At 34.1% G+C, this 12316-nt stretch overlaps 1 protein-coding gene across 1 annotated transcript; it reads right to left on the reverse strand.

The window, feature by feature from the left end:
• Nucleotides 1-1350: 1350 nt before the first annotated feature.
• On the reverse strand, nucleotides 1351-6825 carry LOC123555588 (uncharacterized). Its single transcript, XM_045346186.2, has 5 exons — nucleotides 6694-6825; nucleotides 3413-3567; nucleotides 2217-2372; nucleotides 1905-1954; nucleotides 1351-1478 (listed from the first exon to the last, which is right to left on the reverse strand). The coding sequence occupies exons 1-5, from the start codon at nucleotides 6801-6803 to the stop codon at nucleotides 1431-1433; spliced, it is 519 nt and encodes a 172-aa protein (XP_045202121.2). The 5' UTR covers nucleotides 6804-6825; the 3' UTR covers nucleotides 1351-1430.
• Between the last annotated feature and the right edge of the window lie 5491 nt (nucleotides 6826-12316).

Raw genomic sequence — 12316 nt, forward strand, 5'->3', positions numbered from 1 at the left:
TATTATTTTTACTATTACTTCATGTACTACTACTTCTACTAAAACTACTACTTTTTTACGTTTTACCATTACTACTACTACTGTAACTACTATTATTATTACTACTACTATCACCACTACAACAACTAATACTACCACCACTACCACCACTACCTTAAGTCGGCTAATAGCTATTCATAGCTAATGTTATATTGTTTGCAACCCGACTATAAATATCTTGTATCTTGTATCACTACTATCACTACTTTTACTATCACTTGCGGAAACAGCCAATTTCATTAGTCATCTGATATGAACAATGTTGGAGTGTCATCGTTTCTTCGAAGAATTCACAAAGACTTTCCTTTCAATTCTAAAGCAGCTCTGATATTGGTCGCATTTCTTACCTGACTCTCGTAACCTCTACTTAGTGCTTCTAAACAGTGTGTAATAGGTGGAGAAAGAAGATATTTCGAAGGTTAACATGTGACAAAAGGAATATTACATGTGAGTTTTTCTACATTGCATTTATTAACGTCTATGTCCAAATTTTGAAAAATTCGAACAATACCAAATCTAAGAAGGAAATGTAAATTGAACAGCATATAAAACACGTATATTACTCTGCAAAACAGTTGTCAGTTTACTGATATATACATTGCATTACAGAAAAGGACTGGATAAAGTGGCCACATTTTTAGACAGTTCGGCGCCTTTTAACTCTCACCATTTCATTTAACGTAGTTTTTAATTATTTATTATTTTTCTAATCAAATATCAACTTTTTGAGACTATTTAATTTATAGTATCCAGTCATATGGAACAGTAAGAAAAAAAATATATTGGAGAGGTATTTCGTTGGTAAAGATGTTATTTGTGTACAAAATATGTTTGCGCTTAGATGATATCCTGCTAAATCTTACACTCGTTGAAAAAATAAAATGTTGAACAGAGAGAGCCTCGCTTTTAATTGCTTTATTTATCTCATGAAATAAATTTAGCATGAAGGGACGCTCATGTGATATCCTCTGTTTACATTGTCAAGGACTTTATACATAGTAAATTACCTTAATTTGAACATAAGAACTCGAAAGTGCTAGTACGTGTACGGTAGACAACCATTTGAACCGCTTGTAGAAATAGTCTCTCTTTCAAACTTTCGACCAAAGCTAAATGTTTGTCTCATGATATAATTATACTAAGATAAATCTCATAACTAGTCAGACATGGAAAGCAATAAGGGCAAGCGGTCATATGCATAAACAGATAAGGCCGCAACTATATTCTTAATTGAAAAGTCTTCGGTCCCCACCACACACACATGCAGCACACACATGACTGGATTTATATATAAAAATATAAACTCATAGCTTCGCTTTTCGAACATGGAACATTGGTATCTTTTATTTCAAGTATTAATACACAAAATGTGTAACTTCATTCAGGAACACTCATGGTTGTTCTATAATTCCAAGCATTGGAGCAAATGTCTCATACAGCTGAAGTAAATAATGTGAATTAATTGTTGGAATTGTTGGAAAAATATAGGTATCACATCAATGATAACTTGTAACTAATTGTCTTACGTGACACAATTGCTACGCCTTTTTACGTATTTAATAATAATACATGTCGTCAAATTTATGTAAAGCACAGTTTCCTGGAAAAATCACTAACATCTTAAATATATAACCACATGATTAACAAATACTAGTATATCAAAACATTTGTACATATGCATATAATAAGCAAGACATTAGATATTTAAATAATGTGTTCACAGTAGCCTACATGCCCAGTTTCTTATAGTCATTGACTTTGAATCACCTACTCTCTTTCCGTTGATTAATCTTATATCTATGGGTTGATAATATATCATTCACCTAAAGTATAATGTATAATCATCATATAAAAGTGAATGTTACCTGGTCATAGTACGATTCAAGTTCCTTGAGAGTTAATTCATTGTCTTTAGCTATCCAAACCATCATAAATATAAGAAAATAACAAATGTTTGAAATCTACTGATAAATATAAAACAAATATCACGATAGACATTATGTAATCAAATGTTGGACAATTACGAATGGAATTTTGCATTCGTCTGCATAAAGTATTAACTTTAAGTATTTATTAAATGGGAACTTTATGAATTCCTGACATAACTGAAATGAAATAAAAACTAACAACATTGTAAAGACCAATTGGTTTAATATTAGTGAAAGATTGGTACTCACGATTTATGTCGATTTCACTGAACTCTTCAATTTCATCAGTTATTTCAAGGCAATCATCCTGGTTGTGGTCAAAATGATTAAACATCGCCCAAGTAAACATAAGTGGGTTGCTTCTTCGAACTCTGTTAAATTCTATGAAAGAAATGCAACCGTCATCTAAAAAAGAAACAATATATAGATAAAGTATATATAGATAAAGACTCTTGCAAATTCGAGTTAAACTGCAGTTGCCATGTAGAACTTGATTTAACTCTTGATTTTTCGAAACTACAGAATATACAATGTACTAGATTTTTAACAATATTTGGCAAATAAAATATTTGTCCAATTATTTAAGAGATCAACGAGTTTTATAGATCAACGAGTTTCAGGTGATTTTGAAGGTATTATTTGGAAATATATCACGTGACGACAATTTAGTTATCATCGCTTATCTTTAGACTGAAGCTATTTTCATAAATATATACACATGATGACATTTATATGCACACCGGATACAGACTTTATATCATCCAGATAAATGATATTTTGACAAGACTTCTGGAATATCAAACGTGCAGAACTACCTTAAGATTAACAGTGCATGTACATCTGTTATATAGTGTTATATATTTGTAACAAAGCAGTTATAAAAAAAGTTGAGTGGCTTTTTTGAATAAAAAAGAATTGAATCGTTTGGTTGTATCATTTGCACAGTAATATATAAATGGATTAAAGATCAACTGGTTATGTATCTAATCGAATAGAATGGTTATTAATAATAGATGTTAAAGATAATGTAATGTTTTAGCTTCTGAGACCTATCTTAAATTGGTTAACATTGTTGAAAAACAAAAATGCTTTTAAAGTTATTATAGAACATTTTTTCAGTTAAATCAAACTCTCTTTAAATGAACCTATTCAGATTTTATCAAACTGAGAGAATCTGTTAGTGATATTTGTTGGACAAGCTCATATATCTACTGTTTCAAACTGCACATATGTTATCGAGTTCAGTTTTTAAGTTTTGACCCATAAAATCTGCCACTTTATTGTTCATAAAATGGAAACTTTATTGTTCATAAAATGGAAACGTTAATGGTTTTATAATCATATTTGATTGTTTAATGAAACATAAGCAGTTTGAGGGCTCGCTCTGTACTGTTGACAATGTCTTTGTATCTGTTATATATTTGCCAGGCATTACCGTACTTAACTATTTAAGTCTTGCTGCTGTAGCTGAGTTTCAAACTCTTGAAGATCAAGTATGCCATTGTTATTGAGGTCAGTCTGCTGAAATTCCTTTTCGATGTCATTATTGAATTCCGTCATTAAGTTTAAAGGTATGTGTGAACAATGAACCAGCAACAACCTAAAATGAAGCAGCATGTCTGACATAAAGCAGCTGTAAAACACTTACTTATTAATGTGTCTTTCGTTTCAGTCTGGTGAAGTACGTTCTTCTATCATATATATATAAATTCTGTCGAAAATATTGTTTGTATTTCACAACTAATATGAACAGGCAGAACAAAATTCTGTATTGTACCGTTTGTATTGTATGTTGCCGAACTATTTTCATTTAATATTCATGACCTGACACAGTTCTATCAATAGAGCACAAAAAAAACTTCTAATCTTCATTCATTTCTATTTAAACATCGATAAACAATAAAGATTTCGTTTGATAACAAAAAAGACGGAGGTATATAATACAAAAGGGTTATGATAACCCTGGATCGCTCACCTGAGTAAAATGAGCTACCTGCTTCAAATATCAAACTGATGCTAAAATACATGTATTAAGAAACTAGGTCAGTAGGTTGCATTAACGGTCACAAAAAGTTAGTTTTAAAATCGGTGTGCAAAACTGTATATGTCATTCAAATTTAAAGGCTGTATCAAAAACAAACACCAAGAAAGTAGGTCAGCAGGTCAAGGTCACTGTCAAGTGACCCCTAATTACTTTGGGTCGTCATGTAATTATAATTTAACAGTCTAGGAAATATGATCAGATATCTTTTGAAGTATATTTCCCTGTATAACTCATAAAAGCTTTGATTTGAAGTGACCTAGTTTTTAACCCCACAAGACCCAGATTCAAACTTGGCCTAGGGATTATCAAGATAAATATTCTGACAAAATTTCATGAAGTTAGGGTCATAACTGTGGCCTCTAGAATGTTAACAAGCTTTTCCTTTGATTTGAGCAAGTGACCTAGATTTTGAATCCACATCACCCAGATTCAAACCTGACCTTGGAATCATCAAGATAAATATTCTGACTGAGCCTCTACAGTGTTAACAAGCTTTTCCTTTGATTTGACCGGGTGACCTAGTTTTTGATCCAACATAGCCCAAGTTTTAACCAGGCCTCGAAGTCATCAGGATTGTTATTCTGACTAAGTTTCATGAAGATGGAATCATAAACGCGGCCTCTAGGATGTAAACAAGCTTTTCCTTTGATTTGACTTACTGACTTAGTTTTTAATCTTAAATGACCCAGTTTCAAATCTGACCTAGAAGTCATCAAGATAAACATTCCTTGCAAGTTTGTATCAAATCAAAGCATAAATGAAACCTCTATATAGCTGAACGGGCCAAAATAGAAAAAAAATGCCAATTTCAGTGGGCAGTAACTCAGAACCTTTGATGGAATCAAACCGGTTTTCAAAAGGAATTGAGATCTTATTGTGACTTCAGTTGTGTGTAAGTGTAGTAAAAATCGAATGTAAAATGTCACTTCTATCATGTTCACAAGGTAAAAAATAACAATTTTTTGGCTCTTTCACGGGTCTACCAGAAGCAGTAACTCCAGAACCTATAACTGGATCTGACATTTTCATTATGAAATCAAAGATCTGTGTTTGTGTAAGATATTTTGCTATTTTATATCGGATCAAACCATAATCGAAGTCTCCATATGGCTGCAAAAGCCAAAATAGCCAATTCTGGCCCTTTAAGAGGCCTTAACTCTGGAACCCAAGATGGGACCTGGTCAGTTTTCAAAAGGAGCTGAGATATTGTGCCAGTAAAAGTTGCGTGTACTTTTCATTAAATTCAGTTGCAAAATATGCTCTCTATCGTGTTCACAAGTCAAAAACAGCAAATTTTTGGCTCTTTAAGGGCCCGTAACTCTAAAACCCATGATGGGATCTGGCCAGTTTTCGAAAGGAACCGAGATATTATGCCAATACAAGTTTTGTGCAAGTTTTATTAAAGTTGATTACAAAATGTGATCTCTATCGTGTTCACAAACCATAAATAGTATATCTTGGCCCTTTTCGGGGCCATAACTGTAGAACCATGATGAGATCTTGCCAATTTTCGAAAGGAACCGATATATTAGGTCAATACAAGTTGTGTGCAAGTTTGATTAAAGTTGTTTGCAAAATGTGGTCTCTATCGTGTTCACGAGCGAAAAATAACAAATTCTATCGTGTTAACAAGAAATTGTGGACGGACGGACGACGGACGACGGACAATCACAAAAACTCAGCCTGTCACTACGTGACAGGTGAGGTAAAAAGGGTCACTACAACAATAGCTCGATCTGGGATTTTGTATTCGGCTCTCGTAGATTTTGCAAGGACGGATCACACTCTGCGCTTGCGCGCCTCTTGAGATCCAATCTGGCAAAATCCACGAGAGCCGAATACAGCATCCCAGATCGATCTACTATTATAATAACCCTTTTGTATTCATCTCTATCTTTTTAATGATTTATCCAGTGCAATATCGTAAACTTCATATTCTGGAATTTTATGTTTTTGTCATAGGATTAGAATTACCTTTAACAGGTTCAACAGAAACTGCTTAATGTGTGCTCGTCCAGATGCTGATCTCATAACAGTATTTTATGTTAATTTAAAGACAATCATCACAGTCAAACACATTCGAATGCTGACAAACGCTGTACTTATAAGTCGGTAGAGCCGAAACAACTTATTGATCTTTAACGAATTACGTCACATGGACTTAAGTGTAATAATAAAACAATTGTTGCCTTTAAGGTTCGAACGATATTATTAGTTACATGGTTTTGCTTATGACCGGATATGTACGCTGTCAAACTCGAGCCTTAGATCGATTTCCAAAATAGTGCATATCCGTATATAGTCACTTACAATCTATGCCTTCCGTCTATCTTTTTTCAGGTTTTTAGTAATGAGCTGACTTTTTCCGCATCGAAAAAACGATGCGGCAGCCGTTTTGTTTTAATCCAATATGAAATATTATATGGGTTACAGACGTGACGTCTCTTGTCCAGACAGAAATGCTGACCTCACACAATATTAAAGTGTATATAAAACATACATTTAGTCAATTGATTTAACCTTTGTTGAAAACATGAATGAATAAGACATCTTTATGTATCAAATTTAGAGATTCATATTTTAAGTTATGTAATTTCTTTGCAATATGTACGTTAAAAAGAAATAGATCCTTTCAATTAAATATCATTATTTCTAGATAAAAATGTTGCAAAAACCACGCACCTGCCAAGCAGCACAAAGACAAAGTCAGCTGCATAGACTTTCATTGCAACCCCGTGTCTTAATAAATGTACGAAACACCATGCAGTAAATAAAGCTGTTTTAGTGTTCATCGACCTTCCTTTATCATTCACCTTTTTCCTGACTTTTCATTTGACCTTTGTTATATTTCACAGACAAATATTACGTAGTGGTTTATAATTAGAACATTTTTTATTTTGCGTCACGATGAATCTAAATGAATTTAGCTTTTCATGGTCTGAACAGTGTAATATTGTGCAAGTTTAAATTCATTTTCACTTGACGTTTATTGAAATACCTTTGTGCGGCAACTTTTTCCTTTAAGAACTAAAAAATACATGCACTGTAATGCACAAGTTGAATATTTTGCTACAAACTGTTTTGATATTTTAACAAGAAAAAGAAACAGAGACCAGTTTAACCTTTTAAAATCTTTTTAAGGTCAACCTAATGTTCTTACCATATGGGAGATTGTACACAATTAAAAGATAGAACTTATTTTGACAGCTATCTCTTTATGATAGCTGTTTTTATTGGGAGGCAGGTAGTCATGTTCTTGAGAATTTGAGAGTCGGTTACCATGTTACCGTAATCATATAGTGGTCCGGTAACGATATATAAAATTGATAGTTAGAGAATTTTATATTTCATCGCTTTCTTTATTCTGATTCCTCTTTAAACTTAACATAGACGAAAGAATCATTTTGATACGGTTGTGGTTGGTATCTACATAAATGATATTGATAGATGACTACAATGGTCTGGTATCTATCCATAGATGTACCAAATCTGGTCGGACGGCTTTGCACAAGTGGAAATTTTTGTTCATTTATTTCGCAAATCCACGAAACATGATTTGTATTCGCCTATTTATCTTTGCAGAATTCGTTATCTTAATATATCTGTTTTGAAACATTTAAGGGATAATTGTGTGGCTTTTCTTTCGTTATATCCACACCTATCATCACATCAAATAATATTCAGGCGTGTATCATGTGGGGTAAACCGTTTAAGAAAATTGAATAATTATATCAATTTAGTGTGGAAATATTTAGAGAATACAATATGTGACGATGATTAACTTTTCATTATATTTATTTAATCAATGCTAAATGAGATAATGAGGTGTAATTGAGTAAGCAAGAGAATATTAAAATTAATAATATCATTATTTCAGGTAACTGTTCATGGATATAAAAGGGGCTTGGTGAGCCTTATTTATGTCAATTATATTTTGTCTGTTTATGATTAGATATAAAATTACATTCAAACTATTTTAGCCCGCCCGCTTAGCTCAGTAGGTAAGAGCGTTGGTCTACGGATCGCGGGGTCGTGAGTTCGATCCTCGGGCGGGGCGTATGTTCTCCGTGACTATTTGGTAAACGACATTGTGTCTGAAATCATTAGTCCTCCACCTCTGATTCATGTGGGGAAGTTGGCAGTTACTTGCGGAGAACAGGTTTGTACTGGTACAGAATCCAGGAACACTGGTTAGGTTAACTGCCCGCCGTTACATGACTGAACTACTGTTGAAAAACGGCGTTAAACCCAAAACAAACAAACAAACAAATCAAACTATTTTAGTTGAAACATGCATACCCAAAAGGCCAATAAGAGGACACATCCTGGTGAGGCGGTTCTTGCGAATGCCAAAGTTAGGTATACAGTCCAAACGGAGAGGGAACCATCTACTGGAGTGTTGCGACCCCTTTGCCAGAAAAGTTGATCATGGGTCAGTGCCTGTATACTATCTTAATGAGGAGTCAGGTACTGAAATCTCTGAACTCATTGGTGTTAACATCAAACCCTCTCTTATTGTTCAATCTGAACTGGGGGTCCATTTGCCAGCAAGGCCAAAATTATTGCCGTTCAATATGTTGACTTGGTGTGTCCTTTGCACAGTGACTTGCCATATAGGGATGGACCTGAGTACGTGGTTGTAGCTAGTCATACTGGTGATTTATTTGTTAAGCCTCAAAATGTTCAAAAAAGGATTACAAACATTAAAACTTAGACAGATGCAGTTTTGGTTTTTAGTTCAATCTATTTGGCTGCTAACCCAGAACGTACACAAAAACATTTAAATACATAATTGTTGTTAGGATGGGAGGGATCAGTTGGCGCTGCTATGATGAGCAGTTTAGGCTTCGCACGACTTTCAACCCATCAAGTGGTCTGATATTTATACTGAATTGTGGCTTTTATATATGGCATCGTCATCAAGTCTGCCTTCCATAACAGATACAAATGGGTATCGCAAATGATTTGATTTCAATTTTAAGGGAGTTTATAACAGATAAAGTTGTCCCTTTCTGCATGCATGTCTGAACTGGGGTGGTGCGCACCAACAACTGCAGTGCTACAAGCTAAGGGTTCATCACTCCAACTTTCGTTCCCCAACTATAAAATCTGCTGGTACCTAGGAACTGTGAGCACCCAGCTCCAGACTTCGTGCCGCTCGAGGAAATGCCAACCCAAAAAGGTTAATGGGACCTATTAATCGTTCCATTTTGAAAGAGTATCTTGCAGATTACTCCTTAAAAGAAATTGCAAATGGTTGGGGAATGGGCTTACTTACGGATTTAAGCTGAAATACACAGGGTCAAAACAATCTTCTGTCTTGAAAAATTTAAAGCCGGCTTTTCAATATCTTTACATTGTTTTGTACAAAGTTCAGAAAGAAATATAATTGGGCCGCATAAATGACGGTATATGGATGAACAATTTACGTTTTGTATATTTTCTGTATATGTACATTGTATATGTTGTCACAAAAAGGAAGGAATAAAATATGTTTAAATCAAATCAAACGATTTACGTCTGTTCAATACACGTCATCTCACAAAGTCGCAGATATAGTGTTTAGTTTAGGAAAGTCTACTTTAATGGCAAAATGGGACATAAAGTCAAGATTTCCTTTGTTACCAATATATCCGAGTAATTTTCGTTTGCTTGTGTTTCAGTTAAATGGTAAAATTTACATTAATAAATGTCTGAACATGGGTTGCAGCATTCGTACAGTCATTGGTCAGTAACGGCCAAAACAGTACTGCACATTTTCACAATGTTTTTAAGCATGTTGCACTAGTGGCCTAAAATGAACTTTCACTGATAATCTTGGGGTTTTGTGAACCTGTTCTACTACTATTAATGTAGAAAATCCCATTTTTTTTATTTCTTAATCATGAATGGTTTTTGATATGTGACAGTTTAAGCATCACTTGGTATTGCATGTTGTGGACACTACACCTATTTATGTTATGCCTAAATTATCTCATAAAAAAAGATATGTTTCACTCAACTCATTGTTTTTAACTCTGTTTTAGCATAAAGTAAAATAAAAATGAAAGATTCCTGCCTTTCAAGAGGAATTATTTTGACAAAATTTGATAGAGTCCCAGATTAACCACTGCTTTCATAAAAACAACATCAAAAAGTTGATTCCTCTCTCAAAGACAGGAATACAACAGTAGCAACACATTACATTCATTTACTTGAAGTTAAACATATCTACCTATGAGTAAGACAATTGTTATCGATATTATTTAAAATGCTTTGAAGTAACAAGAAGAATATTTAGAGGTCTAAAAATTTTGCGGACACTACCGGTATATATTTTGCCACTTTATTTCAAAACAGTATTTAAGGTAAATGTCATCCTTTAGCATAAAATATTTCATCTTTGTAAGCTGTAATGACAAATACCTACATGTTTAATGTAATAATACCTAATAACTATAACTACTGTGTAAGTGAGTCCGGCTGAAGAAAACAATCAAATAGCTCATTTTCAAGACCTAAAATAGAAAAATGGAAACTCCACAGGTCGCTCAACACGACAAATATGAAAACGTTGCTCATGGACGGTAGTAGAAATGCATGCTACCGTCCACGCTCTCTAGCCCCTGGTTGAGCAGAACTCAACATTTACACATGCTACAAGTACAAAAATAATTTAGAGACATCCGCAGATGTGTTCATACGGCGGCAAGCCTTATTATTACATACTCGTTTTTTATTCCCCGTTAAGTTACACTGATACCGGAAACGTCAATATTTTTCCATACACTGACGCCTGAATTTCATATCGGGTGCGTGACGTAATTCAGTATGTGTTGTTGCACTATTTCTTTCTATTCGGTTAAGTATTGCCAATCCTATTTAGGCTATTGAACATATTTATGATATTTACTAATATTTATACATGTAGATGCGTATGTAGTAAAAAGGTTATTATCTTTGCATCGGGAAATATGCACTCGTTCTTCAGTGGAAGAATATTGCGCTCCTAAAGTCGCGCAATATTTCCACTGAATAACTCGTGCATATTTCCCGATACAAAGCTAATAACCTATAATTATTGAACAAACTCGGTATATCTGTCCTACATTTTTTGTTGGTTTGCATTACATACTTTGTGTAAGTTTGTTTTTCTCTGGTTTCTAATTCATCGTTTTGTTCTTATTTTCGTATGAAATCGGGAGTATCTTTAAATCAGTGGATACTAAAATTACCGGGCAATTCTTTTATCAAAGCGAAGTGTAAGATTGTTATAAAATTTATAAAACTAACCCGTTCAGCTTTAAAAATATAAACAAGAGGTCACAGAGTGATCTTGGCGCCCACCAATGTGCCATTTTTGAGTGTTCCAAATTTCAAGACTTATTGACTAGCTCAAGGCCAAATTTCATTTCCGTACACAACACAAATCTATGCATGTGGTCCAAATTTGAAGCCTGTACCTTCAAAAATGTGAAAGTAGGTCACTAGGTCAATGTCAAGGTCAAAGTTTGTTTCGGTATACAAAACTATGCATGTGGTCCTTAATTTGAAGCCTGTAGCTACAGAAATGTGAAAGTAGGTCACTAGGTCAATCTTAAGGTCAAAGTTCATTTCGGTACATAAAACTATGCAAGTGGTCCAAATTTGAAGGCTGTAGTTTGAGAAATGTAGAAGTAGGTCACTAGGTCAAAATCCAGGTCAAATTTTACTTCGGAATACAAAACTATGCATGTGGTCAAAATTTGAAGCCTGTACCTTCAAAAATGTGAAAGTAGGTCACTAGGTCAATGTAAAGGTCAAAGTTTGTTTCAGTAAACAAAACTATGCATGTGGTCCAAGTTTGAAGGCTGTAGCTTGAGAAATGTAAAAGTAGGTCACTAGGTCAAAATCAAGGTCAAATTTTATTTCGGAATACAAAACTATGCATGTGGTCCAAATTTGAAGCCTGTACCTTAAAAATGTGAAAGTAGGTCACTAGGTCAATGTAAAGGTCAAAGGTCATTTCAGTACACAAAATTATGCAAGTGGTCCAAATTTGAAGGCTGTAGCTTGAGAAATGTAAAAGTAGGTCACTAGGTCAAAATCAAGGTCAAATTCTATTTCAGAATACAAAACTATGCAAGTGGTCCAAATTTGAAGCCTGTACCTTCAAAAATGTGAAAGTAGGTCACTAGGTCAATGTCAAGGTCAAAGTTCTTTTCGGTACACAAAACTATGCATGTAGTCCAAATTTGAAGGCTGTAGCTTGAGAAATGTGAAAGTAGGTCACTAGGTCGAAATCAATGTCAAATTTCATTTTGAAACACGAAACTATGCATATGGT

Source organism: Mercenaria mercenaria, chromosome 7 (assembly GCF_021730395.1).
Source record: "Mercenaria mercenaria strain notata chromosome 7, MADL_Memer_1, whole genome shotgun sequence".
NCBI lineage: Eukaryota > Metazoa > Mollusca > Bivalvia > Venerida > Veneridae > Mercenaria > Mercenaria mercenaria.

Bases quoted from the DNA above. Each gene is read 5' to 3' on its own strand.
- LOC123555588 (XM_045346186.2), bottom strand. From the start codon at position 6,803: ATGAACACTAAAACAGCTTTATTTACTGCATGGTGTTTCGTACATTTA. The intron at 1,955-2,216 runs GTGAGTACCAAT...TGGTTTGGATAG, and splicing joins CAGTGAAATCGACATAAATC to CTAAAGACAATGAATTAACT. The intron at 1,479-1,904 runs GTAACATTCACT...TATTTACTTCAG, and splicing joins TTGAATCGTACTATGACCAG to CTGTATGAGACATTTGCTCC.